Genomic DNA, 16,759 nt, shown 5'->3' with positions numbered 1-16,759 from the left:
ATAAGGTCATTGCATGATACCTTGTTATCCTCCTAATCTATTTCAACACTCTCCACCTTCACTTCTTTTCATAGGTGTTTCCATTTGTAACATGATTTTTATACACAAATCTTATCCCCCACCATCAAACTTCAGAAAAGAAGATGGTATAGCACACAGTTAACTGCTTTCACCTTTGTTAAATTCTGACTATGGACTTGGAACCTCTATGACTTTGAGCAAGTTACTTAATCTCTTTAAACCTCAGCAGTGTGTGCCCAATGGTAGTAATCACCATGATAATTATCAAAAGCTCTGATGGAAAACCACTTCTGCCATTCTAGCCCTTGAGGCTTGATGGTTCCCTGAAAGCAATGGTTCTCAAAACACGAGCCCCCTTGCTTTTGGGGATCAATGACTCTTAATTCTCCTTATGATTACAGAGTTGGTAGGGACAAAGAAGAGTTGGAGGAAGGTGTGACCCATGATTAACAGTAGGAAGTATAAGCTGGTCAGTAGATCAGTTTGAGATGTAGGACTGTTTGGGAGGACACATCCACAATATAAGCCATCAGGAGCCATCAATTAACTTGGAATAATACGAGTGACTAGGACCAGTTTTTGTTAGATTGACAAGATGTGAAAATTATTTGGTATGTCTAATTTTAATGTAAGCTGTTGACACATTTGTAAATACAGAAACTAAAGTTAGTGCAAATGATTTCAAGAAATCTGAAAATATTGTGAAGAGCGTTGTAATTCCACACAGTATTAAAACCTGGAGAACACTTAAATATCTCTGTAGCTGTGGGAAAAAGCACAGCCGCGTTTATATTTAGTTACCGACTTTTTTGGAACATGATAGCACGTTTATCCTCTTTCTCTTCTTTAAGCTCATTATGTGACATGAAAAACCATCTCTTTGACAGAGTGATTCTGTTAATGCAAATAGAGTTGAAATAAAATTACTCCAGGCCTTGTCCTCCACACTACCTGATTCCCCTTCCTCTGTATTGCTCATTACTGTGGTTGCAGGTGGACGTGGGACAGGGGCAGAGCCTCAGACCAGCCCTTGGGCTGCTGGTCTGTAGCTCTGAATAAAATGGACTGCATAAGAAAAATGCTAGAATTATCTTCATAATTAATTTTTATCTCAAGCTTTGGATTCTCTTTCTGTGCATGTTTGGGGAGGGCAGGGTTTATGTTCAAATATTTTCGCCAAAGGGGTATGTGATCAAAAACATTGTCACTGGTTAGCATGATGAGGAGATACTTAGGTGAGAGGTTGGAAATGTTGATGCCATAAAAATCCTAGAATTTTCTGTAGGTTGCCATTTTCCATGCTACCTACTCACCTCTAACTATAATAAATTATAGCTTTGTCTCATATCATGTACTGTTCAGTTCAGCATAGTGACCTGTGAATGAAATTCAGGGAAAGAATAAGAAACAGACGCCAGTGGCTTTATGTTGGGCCATCTCTCCCTCTCATGCCTCCCTCTCCCACTGTTTGGGCAGCCACTGAGCAAATAGCCAAAGTGGAGCTACCTGGTGAGGCAGAGAAGATACCTAGATGGTCTCTCAACTGAAGGAACTATTTCCGTATAACTGGTTGCCCTTTTAAAGTCCTGGATTTCAGAGCCATCTCTCGTTGGTGAGATCTGTGTAAAAAGGACCCATTTAAGGGAGTGGGCAGAAGGCATAAGTGCCTTGATGGGAAAAGACTGCATGGCACAGATTGTGACCATGTGCCTGCCTGCCTGCCATGCTGCCTTTGTGTCGCTAGGCTATGGCTACATCACGTTTGTTTCTCTCTCTCACTCTGAATGCTTCTGAGAAGTTTCAAAGGAAGGTAAGCAGTACCTATGTCATTTACATGCTTCTCTGGTAGAACAGCTCTGGATTTCTGCTGATCCTGGGCAGAGGCTATTTCTGGGAATAGATTTGGCCCCACACGCCCTCTCCCAAGGATGTTGCATGGCTGTGGTTGGTCACATGTCTCTTTTTGCCCATAGACTGACCACTTGCTTCTGGAATGAATTCCTTAGGAGCTTTGCAGTGGGTCTTTCCATGGTAGTCTGTCTCCCAGAATTATTGTGCTGCTTGCTCCCAGAGAAGCCACAATTGGCATGTGCTGACTTTATTCTTCCTCATTCCCACAGGCAGCACAAGGAGGTGGCCACAGGACCCTGTTATATGGCCATGCAATTCTCCTGAGGCACTCTTTCAGTGGAATGGTAAGCAGCTCTTATGTCCACTTTCATCATTCAAGGAGGAGGAAAAACTGAACTAGGGGAGTACAAGAAGCCAGCAATAACAACAATGTAACATCAGGAACAATTGGAATGTAACTAATTATAGCACAGGATACCTTGGCATTTCCTTCATATGACCTACCTCAACTTGCAGTGATTGCAATATGATGTATTTGTGTTTGAACAGTGTCTGACACCCCACCTCCAACTCCATGAAGAACAAGGCCATGTATCTTTTATTTTGCCAAACCTAAACCTACCAAATACAGCACTTGGATTTACTAGATGCTCAGTAAATATTTGTTTAATTGACAAATGATCACATGGATCATGGAGCAACCGAACTCTTTAGTATACAAGGATAACCAACATAGAAGAAAAACCAAACAGAAATTTTGTAACAGTTCTCCTCCTTTACCTAGCTAAGAGAAATAGAATGATTCCCACTGCTTTCAGTCCTGGAAGAACTTGCAGGTGTTATGCTAATCCAGAGACAGGAGGAAGACAAGGGCAAGGCAGTCACAGAAAGCTGCATGGCTATTACTAATCAGGGATCTAGAACTAGAATTAACCGAAGGATGACGCCTCAATGTAACTTGAAAAAAAAATTGCTACATTTTAAATAAATATAGTTTATTTATAATTCACCACAATTATAATTTTATAATATTTTAAAATACAGATATTATAGTTTTGCAGGGAATATTAAGGAGAATATTATTATCTCAATCAAGTATAATATATGCCATTCCAATAGTGTATCATCCTCACTTTCTATCCATATAAGGAAGGCTTGTCATTTTTTCTAGCCCTAGTGGAAAACCGATACATTAATTCAAGACTATTTCCACGCATTTACACCAGCAGCATGATGCAAAGTTCATCTCCAGGCTTGAACTATCAAACTGACAACAGGAGCACAGCTGCCTCTTAAATAATTCATTTGCTGCAGCATATTTTTTTTCCTGAGCACTGGTAAGAAGTTGACCTTTTCGGCCTGAACATTTGTCTGCTGTAGTCCTTTCTGGGAAAAGACAGAAAACAAAAATGACCAAACGGAAATGTATCCGAGTAGGAGATGGAGACGTTTTTGAGAGTAGGGAAACTTTGAACCCTGATAATCTCTGGAATTGAGGAGTGATATCTTTAAGAATCTCATGTTTATCTATAAGGTAAATAAACCTAACACTTCTCTTTACCTAAATGGAATAAACCAAACTTCAAAAGCATACTGGCTTCAAAAACAGGCTAACATCCTGGTAGTGACACAAAGGCTTTATCATTAAGTTTATCCTTCCTAAAAACAAAGTTCTACTCACAGTGAACATACACTCTATATTGGCTAGCTCCTTTTAAGTACAGCTCTGGGAGTAAAGCCTGTAAGATATGACTTTGTACATTGCAATGGTTTTCCATCTTCCTCTTGCAGAGAACTAGAACTGTGGCTCAGAAAGCACATCCCAACAGCTTACCTGCCTCTCACTCTAATTCTAAGATGAGCTGCTGTCCCCATCCAGTGAAGGAGGCCAGGGGATTCTTTATTAAGTTAGTTTAGCAATCATTTTTAAGTTTCACCTCCCCATGTATCTTTATAATAAGCAAAAATAAACATTATTTTGAGAAGTTTTAAAGCTCATAGAAAATTTGAAGAAACAAAAATAGAAGTGGGCGAGTCATCCATGTCCCTGCACACTATCCAGAAGCAACTTCTGTTTCATTTTTGTGTAATTCCTTTTAGTCTGGTTGCTACACATTTAAATTTTTGAGTACATGTTAACATAAATGTACTGTTTTATATATTACTTTTCAGCTCAGTGTATTGTAAACAATGTTCTAGCTATTACACATTCTTGATCAATACTCTTAATTACATGGCATTATATAAAATAGATGTATCAAAAGCGATCTAGCTTTTTCATTATTGTTGGTCATTTATCTTCCATTTAAATTGTTTCTAATTTAAAAGTTTCTCAGAGTATCTTTAAGGCATCTTTAATATTTCAGACTCATTTCTATAACATATAGTTCTATACATTAAATCACTGAGTCATCAGGTAAGAGCATCTTTGAGGTTTTAAGTGTATTGTAACAGTATTTTCAGCTGGGCATAGGGTGGTTCACATGTATAATCTCAACAGTTTGGGAGGCCAAGGCAGGAGGATCACTTGAAGCCAGGAGTTCAAGACCAGCCTGGGAAAAATAGCTAGACCACATCTCCACAAAAAATTGTTTTAATGAGCTGGGCATGGTGGCACACACCTGTAGTCCTGGCTACTTGGCAGGCTGAGCTGGGAAGATTGCTTGAGTTCAGGAGTTTAAGGCTGTAGTGAGCTAGAATTGTGCCACTGCACTCCAGCCTGGACAACAGAATGAGACCCTGTCTCTAAAAATAATAGTTAAAAATGAAAGTATTTTATTAAGACATGTACCGATTAACTTTCCAAAGAGCAAGATAAATAGAGCTCTTTTCACGGTAGCTCACTGTTGAACGTAACTGGAAGCTAACTAGTGGTAAGATACCAAGACTCAGTGGAAGAGTGTGACTTCACTAGTATTTGCTCTTCTTTCACAGTATCTAACATGTTTGACTACATCAAGATCTCAGACAGACAAACTTGCCTTTGATGTAGGTCTACGGGAACATGCCACAGGTGAGTCAACATTCCCAGATCTCTTGAGCTCAATGAGGGTCTTGGGCTAAGGGCTTTTGAGAAGGACTCTGAATGTTTTACTCATTTGGGATTCCAAACCAACCTGTTTAAGAAATAGGTCTGAGAAAAAAAATTGCAGAATGATGGACTAGAGAGAGAAAGTGTAATGGAAACGCAGAAACCAAGAATGAAGAACATAATGTTTTTACCACAGTCAGCCAGTATCTCAAAGAAAAACAATTTTTTAACATTGTTAGGTACTGAAAGTAAGTGGACAAGTCATTCTTGATAAGAACCAATGATACTAAATGACTGCCAAAAAATGAAGGTAGCATAATAAAGGCTTAAATAACAAAATGTAGTGTCTAGATCAAAGGAGTAGTCCTATTTTGTTCTGCAATGAATGAGCTATGTCTAAAGTGGTGTTCTCCAAATGTTACTTAATGACATCTACCATCATGATTTGCCATTCCACTGTATCCTTTTTAATATCATTTACTTTATGCTTCTATTTAAATTTCATTACTTTTGTACTTAGAATTTTACAGACAAAAAACTTATTGCCATAAGTATAAACTGTTTTTGCTTGCCTTAAAAATCAAATAAAAGAACACCATGTCATTAAGTAATTTAAGAGATGTTGACAAATATTATAAAGTGTTAACAACACACTAGTTACAAATGTAAAACTTTATTTGACAGCATCAGAAGGCTTAAAAGGGTAGTAAAGATAAAAATAAATTTCTCATTATATGTATCAATGTCATTTAATTGCCTTCCACCAATGATATTCATCATATACTTTGGGAACCACTGGATTATTATTATTTTTTTTTTTAGTATAGTCAAAAATATTGACAGTCAAGAGGCAGGTACTGAAGTTGCTGACCAGGATGACACAGGTTCTCACTGGAAACCAGAAACAGAGAACAGAGGGAGGATTAAGATAACAATCTACAGATAGTCAAAGTTACAGTATCAAACAAGATGCTGACTTGCTGAGGTTCTTCCAAAGACCAACAGAGCAGTGGGTAGCAGTTGAAAGGAGGCACATTTCATGCCAATGATGAAAACTACTTTGGAACATCTGCAATTAATGAGCAGAACAACAGCTGGCCTTGGGATATAGGGTGCTCCCTGTGGCTAAAAATATTCATGAACAACCTGACCATCCATCAAGGGCATTACATATGGAATTTCTGCTCCATTTTGAGGTTGGACTAGGATTCTCTTTTGCAAACAAGACAACCTGATTGAGGTTAACTCAGTAAGAATAAGAATTTACTAGAAGGATGCACTAAAGCTTGAGCCTGAGGCTTGGAAATTGGGTAGGAACAGAGACCAACAAAGAGAAAACAAGGTTAGGGCATACTGCAGGAAGAGTCTAATTTGAATACAGTCTATAATATGACGTTTTCCCTTAAATAGGAAGAGGGTTTCGATGTTGGGTAGCCAAAGAAAGGCAAAAGTCTATGTGTTATTCTAAAGCTAGGTCAGTTCATAATGGAAGGATCCAGGTTGTCTAATTTTATAGATCTAGAAAAAAAAATGCAGCATCCAAACCACGCCTACCTCCTGTTTCCACATCTTGCACAATGGTGTCCTAAGAGTACCTGAGGGATCCTTTTTCTCTTTTCTTCCTCTTCCTGTTTTTGTACCAAGCAAAAAAGTGGCCCTACCTTTGCCCATTATGTTTTTTTTTTTTCCTAAAATAAGATTAGATTTGAATTTGATTTAAGGTTTCTTTGTTTTCAGCCAAAGTGTTAGTCTTAAAATATAATTTCCTCTAAGGTGTTGTCAACCTTGCTGAAAATTACAAAGTGAGTGAAGTGCCACACTCTCTGAATATACAGCGGTTTCTAAATATAGACCAACTGTCAATCTTGAAGAATATAATCAGAAAAGTCATATATGGTCACTCTATTTATATCAGTAAAATGACTTGATACTTTTTGAGATTGGAAAAAAAATTGAGAAATACCACTATCCAGTCAAGTGTTCAGAGAATTATTTTAATTGTTAGAACCTCCAGTAAAAATAAAGAGAAGCAACAGCAGACAATATTACTCCCTCAGCAGTCTTTAAAAATTTCTAAAATCAGACTAGGTTTGAGTTCTGTTGACAGACGAGGCAGACAGCAGAACTAACCCAAGTTTATGTTGGCTGATGAGAAGCTACCTAAGGCAGAAGACAGGGAGAAAAAGCTTGACTAGGTTCTTCATGAAAAGCTAGAGCCTAAAGTAACTTGTTTGTTTTGCCTCTCTCACCCAAACTCTGAAGAAAGCTAGCTGGTGTTCGTAAGGGACGAGGAGGATGCACCTCCAGCTCAGATGAGGTTTGGCATTACCTGGGGATTCTCCTCACTGCGGGATAAGGTTCACACGGAATCCCACAGAAGGGTATCCCGTTCCTGCCTGGCTAGTTCTCTGAACGCACTTCTGGCTTAGAAACCCCTTCGGAGTTGTAAACAACTAAACTGCCCAGTAGTGTAGTTGAAACTATAGGAGAATATGAGAAGAAAGTTTAGGGGCAGTTTCTTGAGCAATTCTAGAATTTTTCCCCCAACACATTGAATTATACATTCTCACACTTAACATGGGATTGTTGATCATTTTACCCTTGATTTTGGATAAAATTACTTGAACTTATTCTGGTCTCCTTTTAAAGTTGTTTAATTGCTTTGCTTTTAGGATTTAGACATAGCTTTAGAATTTAGACTTTGGAAGAAAGAAATGTATAACCACACTAAAAGTGTTGTTTTGTATTTTAGGGTCATGTACTGGCCCATCCTATTGCTTCAGGGACAGCTCCATCCCTGGCTCCAGAGTATGGGAGAGGGCAGGAAAACAAAATACTCTTTCTGTGTGTTCCACTTCAGGACCCCCTTCATCCTGGACACCCTACAGTGGTCCTCAGAGAACGTTAAAGATATATACAACATTTCCTCCTTCAAATGTAGAGATCAACCTCTTTCGCATGTCATGTTTACTTTAATTGAAGTAATACACACAGTTTAAAGAGATAAATAGTGCTCCTGAGCTTATTATAAACATCAGTTTCTTGCCCTCCCTGCTCTGGACACCTGTCTCTCTGGGGCATCTACTTTCAGCTCTTTTAGGATTGTTTACCACTTGTTTACAGTATACATATTAATACAATGCTTTTTAAAATTCTTTCTGGATTATGCATTATCTATTGATGTCCCGATCAAAATTTTACTTTTATTTCACTCTTCCCTATCTTTTCTTCCCATCCTCCCAATAGATTTGCCTCTATTTTATTTAACTATCTAATCAATATTAACTACTTCCACTGCTATAACTGTAACTTTTACTTACAAATGAGCCACATAATATATTCTGACCAGGTAATTTATTATATTACTTTGGGATTTTCCAATAGTTAATAACTGCCTTGTTTGCTTAATTTTTTTTGTGATCCAATCATTTATTCATTTTCAGACTTTTCTATAGAACTGAAAATCTCTCTGGTTGGGTTCAGTCACATGATCTGTTCTCTCAGTTTCATCATCTTAGAAACATCAGCCATCATCCAGGGAATTTTCATTGCCTTGCCCTAGAGTCCATGTTTATTTGATCTTGCAGAGTTTTTTTATTTTATTTTATTTTTTGCTGCTTTGGTTACACCTCGCTTTGGTGGAACACATTATCTAGTAACTTTTACAGAAAAGATGCATGTGGAGTAAATTTTTGTCTGCAAGTTTCCTAAATATAGTTTCACAAGTCATTCATACTTTACTGTAATTCTATATAGGAAATATTTTTTCCTTAACTTCCTGAAGACTTTCTACTAGCCAATGGTCTGGCTGTTGAGAAGTCTACATTCTGATTCCTTGTCCTTTGCGTGTGACTTGCTTTTATTTTGTGAAAGCAGCTAAGAGTGTCTCTTTTGCCCCAGTGTCTGAAATTCCATAGCATTGTCTTGGCATGACTTCTTTTTGTTCTGATATCTCACAGGAATGAATGGGCTTCTAATCTCTACTGTGATGGGGACTCTAGGTTCTTTCAATCGGGAAATGCTCATTTTTCTGCTTTGAGAAAACTTTCATAGCTTTTCTTTGTGAATTTCCTCTCTCTGTTTTTTTAGTTCTTGTTCTCTGGAATTCCTCTCAGTTGTTTTTCTGATATTTCTCGTCAGTTTTTCATCTTTTTCCTTCTGGAAGAATTTTTCAGCTTAATCCTACAACCCTCTTCTTCTTCTTCTTCTTTTTTTTCATGATCAAAGAGTATTTTTCTTTTCCTTGGAAGGGATCCTTCATAGATACTAATGTAGCTGTTTCATGAATGTTAACTTCTTATCTCTGAGATTATTAATTATAAGTGTTTTTTTAGTTTTCTTTTGTTCTCTATAATCTTTTTTTCCTCCAAGTCCCTTTCCTCTCTTTTCACTTTGTTTCTGTAGTTCCTGTTAGAGACGTTCCTCAGCTGTCAGTTGGCCCTTGGTCTTCACTTGCGTTCGGATCAAGGCAGTAAAAGCTGATTAGAAGCTGGCTGAGGCTTGTCGTCTGTTACGCCTCACTTTTAGGTCATCTGGCAGAGAACTGAGCATCTCACTGGTGACCTCAAACCACAGTATGTTTTATCTTAACTAGTTTGGCTTCCCTAAAGAGTGATCCTCAAATTTGGGTGGAGGGTGGGAGGGAAAGGAACTGGGGTTTTACTAATCAGGTTGTAAACTTTGAATTATTCTCTGTTTTCAGCAAGACTCTGCCTCTTTGTTTGACAATGCCTGGTATTTCCAAAACCAGACCCTTGATGGTTTGCTTTTCCATAAACTAACCTTCTGACCTTCTGTAGTGTGGAGAAGGACAGGTCTGGCTGTGCAGGGCAGGGAAAGGAATCAGGGATTTGAATGTCCTTTTAAAGCTTACCACCAGTCCTGTTTTCAACCTATCTTCTGCCTTCACAGGTAGCTGGTACCTCCAATTCCAGGAACTTTCTTGAGATTCTTCAGCAGTAATTGGCATTTTATTGATGGTTTCTTCTTCTCCATTTTCTTACTCAAAGATCTGGGTTTTAAGGTTTTATTGGCTAAAAGCATCCACCTGCTTTTCTATTTCCAAAATATCAATTTATCTTCTTTGCTATCAATTTCTCACTTATTGTCTGAGTCTTTACAGATGTAAGCCTTTTTTAAAAAAAAATCCCTTTGGGAAAGGGGGAGACAGAGATGAAAGTGTCTAAGTGTTCAGTAGACCAATGAAATTGATTCTTTTTATTAATTTATTTTTCTTGGTACTCTTGATTGAACTCAATTCTTAAAACAAAAATTTGAAAGACTATAAAAGGCATTTTTCCTATATGCATTAAAAATACTCAAAGGCTTCTGTAGTTTCTGGTATCCAATACTCTTTTCCAAACACTGTTTATCTGTCTCTAGGGAAAATGAAAATGACAGACATAGTCAAGAGCAGATGTGGGGCTGTCTGGAACAGTTAGAGGCAAATAGAAGTTGAGGTCTGGAGTATGCCCATGCTGTGTGCACAAGAAGGGTTGTCCTAGGAGGAAGGAGAACAAGGGGCAAGATTAGGGACACTGGCTTCTGAGAAGCAATGACTAATTCGAGGAGCCTTCATGTAGGAGAAGCCTGTTGGTGGACTATACATCCTGCTTCCAAACAGAGGTCCGAAGGAGAGAAAGTTCGAATTGGCGATGACCTCATCCTTGTCAGCGTGTCCTCTGAAAGATACCTTGTAAGTACCTCATAATACAAGAGTATTTTGTTTTTGGAAATTTTTCCTTTAGGAATAGATGGCCATGAAGAACTGAGCCACAATAGGTTGGATAGAACAAGATGCTTTTACACATGTACAGTTGACCCTTAAACAATGTTAAAGGTGGATGCCGACCCCCTGCATGATAAAAAATTAAAGTGTAACTTTTGACTGCTAAAAACTTAACTTTTGATAGGAAATAGCCTACTTTTAATAGAAAACCTTACCAATAATGTAAATAGCCTGTTAAAGCACATTTCATATGATATATGCATTTTTACAATATTGCATATATTGCATTTTTACAATAAAGTAAGACAAAAGAAAATGTTAAGGAAATCATAAGGAAGAGAAAGTATATACACTATCTATTAAGTAGAAGTGGATCATCCTAAAGCTCTTCATCCTTGTCATCTTTACATTGAATAGGAGGAGGAGGAGGAGGAAAAGGAGGGATTGATCTTGCTGTCTTAGGGGCGGTAGAGGCTGAAGAAAATCCATGTATAAGTGGATCTCTGCAGTTCAAACTCATGTTGTTTAAGGGTCAACTGTACTTGAGGAATGATTAAATACTCTCCCTTGCCACATAATCATGGTGCCTGGAACTGATCTGTTATTCTTCTAGATTATGGTGCTGTGTCCAGCAAACTTTTCAAATGCTCCAAGCACTATTTGCACATTATCTCCCATTATTCTGAATTTATTACATTGTTTAGCTCTTGTTTAGTGAAGAACAAGCAAGAAAGGATGGAATACAGGAAAATAAGCTTATGTTGGAGAAGGAAAATGTACAATGTTTCAGGGCATGTGTTGCAGAGGGTGGAAGATGCAGGTGAGATTTTGCAGCTGGGGGTGGGTAATAGACAAGCACCATTTTTATATCAGCTATTTGGCTGGGGGTGGGGATGGGTGAAGATGAGAGAAATGTCAGAGAAGCTTCTCACCGAGCCAAATGAAGTAAAATCTGTAGGCAGATTTTACGTTGCCTAAGTCAAATGTTGGGTAATTTTTCTCATTTGTGAGTTACCTTATCTACAAAGGTTGGAAATTTTATGAGTTGGTGTTGAATCAGCTCCAGCTGAGGGCATGAAGTCAACACATGTCTGCCATCTCTGTAGCTGAATAATTACTCACCCCAGAATAAAGTATCCCACTTCGAAGTTGCTTCTAGTTCAGGTGGAGAAATGTCCCGCAGGCTACCTAGAAAAAGCCAGATGACAGTAAGGCTATTAAATTTAATCCTTGAAGTTCTAGATGAGCTGTTTTCTGTCAGGACTAGACTGGTGATTTAAAGGATGTCTCATTTCTGTTTCTGCTGCAGCATCTCTCAGTATCAAATGGTAACATACAAGTGGATGCCTCCTTTATGCAAACACTCTGGAACGTACATCCTACCTGCTCAGGAAGTAGCATCGAAGAAGGTGTGCTTTTTTATATGCATTTAGCCCTGAGCCTGCCTGTCTCTCTTGTGCTATATACATTGACATTTTCTGCTACTTCCCAGATCTCACCTGAATATCTTGGTACACAGGTAGCCTGATTTTAGCTCTCTTGAATTTCTTTCTCTGAATAACAAAGTATGGATTACTTTATGTCCTAACTTCCAGTTACATGAGCATCCCTGAACTTATTTTTTTAATACCGTGGAACCCACTATTATTTTAGTACTACATGCATTCAGAACTTGGGATATGTACCTTTCCTCCCTCCCTGAGTTTCCACGTTTTTATTTTTGCGCACTAGTTGTAAGTATAAAGACCTCAGCACCTTCGGTTTTAGAAGAGAGTATTTGCCAAGAAGGTGACATTGTTTATATTTCTCCCTTTGCATCTCTCCATGCAGGTGAAGCACTTACTCTATCATAAAAGTGTTTGGTCATTTGTTTTTACTTGTATTTATGGAAGGCCATTTTAACATAATAAGTGAAATTATCTTTCCCTTGGAAATAAAGTCATCCAGCATTGTTCAACATATTTCATGGAATCAGGCAAAGTTAACACATCTCTCAAGTTGTGTAATAAATGTACTACCCTTACCTCACACATAGGTAATATCACAGCTGAGAATAATAATCAATTGTCAATGACCTGTGGGTTATTGTGTTACATTTTGGCATTTTATAGCAAGATCAGAATTTTTAAAAATACTCATCACAGGCTTTAGCCCTATTAAAGGCTAGTACTTTCAAACTGGAAATGCCCTTCTGTGTTATGATGTTTGAAAAAAGAGGGAAAACTGAGAGTTGTCCAGGTGATACCCCAGTTTCAGAATGCATGATGGCTAAACTGAATACTCAGGAAAAGACAAATTGTTAACTCTTTTGGCAACAAGTGGAAGACTTTAAAAGGTAGGATGTGGTTAGCGCTCTTCTTCTGTGCCCAAATTAACCCACCCTCCTAAGTCTATTGTCAGTCAGTCTCTTTCTATTAAGAATCAAGGAACTCTGGATTTAAGTCTTTCCCAAGAAAGTTTTGAATCAATCTCCTCCATGTTAAGTTTTTTATTTTCACCATAGGAATAAAATTATTTCTTGATCCCCACAGAGGGCTTGTGGAGATTAATTAAAGATTGTTTGCAAATCATGTCAAAAGGTCATTATAAAAGTGTTGAGTGCCCTTGTAATATAATCTGGATAACTCATCGCTTGAGTCATCTGGCTCTGTAGAAAATGTCCTTCCGGCATCCATGTTGAGAAACCCACTTCAGCCCTTAAGAATATAAGTGATCTTCATCCTGATGCTGCTTTCCTGACTATGGCCCTGATACATTTCAATTAAGAAAAGTCGTGATGCACCAGCACTTGGCAGTGTTCTCAGTATGAGTAGGATATTGACTGAAGGAGTCCAAGAACTGTAAAGGATAAACTCCAAATAGGGCATAGCTTCACCGTCATGAGATGAATGAGAGTTTAATCAAGAGCTTGGTCATGGAGGGCTTTAATTTTCTAAATAAATTAGCTATTAAGAATCCCCCTAGAGTATATCATGAATCGTTTTTAATGCAGAAAAGAATATAACCCAGAATATCAGTACAGTAAGATACAGGAAAATTGGAAGGAAAGTTCTGAATATTTGAGGGAATTTTAGAAAAACTTGTCTAGGTGAAAAAACTGAACTAATATCAGACTGTCACTATACAAGATTCACTAATAATACCCTTTTCTCCTCTGGCATGATTTCTCATTCTTACTGTTTTAATCCAGAACCCAAAATAGCTTAAGACAACCCCTAACATGATCTAATTATGTGATTCTCTTTCCTTTAAAAATTCTGACACAGAAATTGGGTATATTAAGTTTATATGTCTCCTGAGAACAAAGTAGCCTGGAGAATTTCTTAATTCAGAAGAATAACAAGTCCCATTTCTTTGTGCAAGTTAAATCTCAGACTGGAGCCCCTCTCCTGCTACTATGTTCTTTTAACTAAGGCTCAGCATTTATTTGAAGACAAATGGATCATCCTGTCCTTGAAGTTCATTGTTTTCTTTCCATCTCTGAGCTCCATGACTATTGAGATTTCTTTTCTTATTCTGAAAGCTAAGTGCTTGTTGGTAAAAGCATCTACACTTGTTCACTCAGGGATGGTGGAGAGTAATTCTGCTTTCCCTTTGTGCTGTAGGAGTAGCAATGAGATTTGTTCTGTTTGTTAAATGCATTTGAATGTTGGCTTCTCCTAAAGGTTCTTAAGAATGACCTGCTACCCACTTCCCAGCACCTTTCTTTCCTATGACTGCAGTTTTGTTTGGATTTGTCTGCAAAGCATACACAGTGAGATTGTGTATATTTATCCAGGAATTTGGTATTTGGTGTATTTACATCCTAAGCAACTGGAAACTACTAACATTAGCAACTTAATTTTCCTTTTGATTTTTAATTATATCAATTGACACACTATTTTCACCTTTTTGATGTTGGACTTGCTCACCTCTGAAGCCCTATTTAACTTTCAACATTAGAATTGTTTTGACTTACCTGTCTGAGGCCTGAATTCATGGAATATGTAGCTATCAAAATGTGTCTCTCTCGGTATTTTCCGTAACCACCTCAGACCTGTGTGAATTTACCCTTTTTAAATATGCCATTCTCTTTAATAAACTTCCCATCATTTACAGTAGCATATAATTCTCTTACAGGATACCTGCTTGGTGGGCATGTAGTACGTCTTTTCCATGGTCATGATGAGTGTTTGACGATACCATCTACAGACCAGAATGATTCCCAGCACAGGTAAGCCAATAGCTTCATTCTTCCCCTAGCTGTTTCCAGTCTCAAGTGACTCAAACTAAAGAGTTTACATTTGTATTTAGCCACAGATGAACTCTGTACATGTCAGTAAATTGACACACCTTCCTCCAGCCATGGTTCCAGTTTGTAAAAGAGAAATGGCAGTTCAGCTTGCTCACAGGAGGAGCTCTGTACACATGCTGTACTTAGGCAGACAGTTCTGTAATGCTTCCAGATCCCTTCATTTTCTTTGGCTCTGCATTTAAACGAATTATTCACCAGGCTCTTCAAAGCCAGATCATCTCTATTCCTGTTTCATGTGCTAAGTAAATAAGGTGGACTTTATTGATTTGGTTTTGTTTATTACTAAATAGCATTAGAGAAACTAAATGATGTCCAACGGGAGCTGGATTTAGCAGAGGGTGGTGCCAAGGGTGCATTTAGAGGGCGCTGCTGAGGGCAATGTGTTCTTGTCCTTATATTTGACCTCTTCATGAGTGCTTTTCGAAATTTCAAAACCATGAGCTGGAGGATACGAATCCAAGTCTTAAACACACTCTAAAGAGTGTTTTGGTATTCTGTCATCAAAGGAACAGAACATAAAAAGCTTGGCCTTGTAACGATAGAAATCTGATATTTTAAAAATCAAACCTCAGATTCAAACTAGACTGAATTTAGGACAGCAGTGAGTCTGATCCGGTGATAATGTTTTCTTTTCCTTTTGTGTAATGCCTACAGGAACCTTGTCAATTGCATTTCTCTTGCTTCATTAGAAACATGGGCTCACAAGTCTTCACATCTTGGAGATTATGTAGGTCAGGCTCCTGCCAAAGGTCACACACTGGCTGATTTCAGATGCAAGCCTAGAAGCCAGAGTTGCTGACTCTCCATCAGGGATCATTTACTATTTGATGTACTCAAGGACCCACAGAAGCAATGAGCTTGAATGTATTATTATGGACCTTAGAGAGCACCCATTGGCAATGTGTATCCCTTATAGTTCTGAGTCTCTTCCTACTTGCTATCTACTCTGAATACCCCTTGATAGGAACCAGATGTGACCCAGAAGGGTGCCTAGGACACATAAAGCACAGACCTATGTAAAGTGCTGTGCTTAATTCACTCATTGCCTCCCTGGTACTGGTCTAGCAGTTGATAGTTATCTCTGATTTCCCTTCGAAGTGAGGATTCTCTACCCTGTCATGTGATCATGTTCACTTGTGGTTTGCCTTTTATTCAATATTGAAGCTATACAGTAGCCCATTTACTGTCTCTTTTACATCATATTCTGCTGCATCAAGGGGAAGGTTTGCAGGTGGATGAAGAACTGAAATATTGTGAGTTTGGCAGGGTTGTCTGTATCTAAGATGGAATACATCAGAACTTTCCTAGTTCATTCTTTCTTTCTATTCCTGTTCTACATTTAAGGATAGGAATTTGGGAAAAATAAAGTATTTACCATGTGCACGCCCCCACCCATGTGCACACACCTGTCATCAAAATTAGAGCCAAATTAGAAACAGCTGGGCAGAAACTATGCTACTTAGAAGGTTAGTCATTTGGTGAACATTCCTGTCAAATAATTCAGCAAAATTCTGCTTAGAAGGAAAGGCTCAGCAAGTGTTTGAAAGGATATAATGGGGAGGGTGAGGTAGCTGGAGAGGAGTTTTCACAATGACCACACTGGAACAGACATGTATGCCGTCATTTAAATAAACATGAAGATGCCCTTTCTTTAGCCCAGGATTTCATAGGCTCTAATTTGTGTTTTGGAAAAAAATTATCAATGAAAGTAAGGCTTATTTTATAAGGAAGCATGAAGGGTTTGAGACTGGGGCAAGTGAGCAGCTATTCAACACACTGGAACTTGAATTTTCGTATCAACTAGTTTCTCAACCAAAACAGGATGCCTTGGTGT

The 16,759-nt window shown here is 38.2% G+C and overlaps 1 protein-coding gene across 2 annotated transcripts in view; it reads left to right on the top strand.

The window, feature by feature from the left end:
* The window catches only part of RYR3 (ryanodine receptor 3), a 563,010-nt gene that overhangs the window by 213,818 nt on the left and 332,433 nt on the right, over positions 1-16,759 (top strand). For both annotated transcript variants that reach the window (XM_064374821.1, XM_064374822.1), the window contains exons 4-8: positions 2,142-2,216; positions 4,807-4,885; positions 10,486-10,598; positions 11,941-12,040; positions 14,751-14,844. In XM_064374821.1, the coding sequence (XP_064230891.1) occupies positions 2,142-2,216; positions 4,807-4,885; positions 10,486-10,598; positions 11,941-12,040; positions 14,751-14,844 (461 nt within the window). The remainder of the gene's footprint in view (positions 1-2,141; positions 2,217-4,806; positions 4,886-10,485; positions 10,599-11,940; positions 12,041-14,750; positions 14,845-16,759) is intronic.

The sequence above is a fragment of the Aotus nancymaae genome, unplaced genomic scaffold, assembly GCF_030222135.1.
Source record: "Aotus nancymaae isolate 86718 unplaced genomic scaffold, 86718_ANA_hifiasm-v0.15.2.pri h1tg000011l, whole genome shotgun sequence".
In the NCBI taxonomy this organism is placed as follows: domain Eukaryota; kingdom Metazoa; phylum Chordata; class Mammalia; order Primates; family Aotidae; genus Aotus; species Aotus nancymaae.
This window is presented reverse-complemented; position numbering and strand designations above follow the sequence as displayed.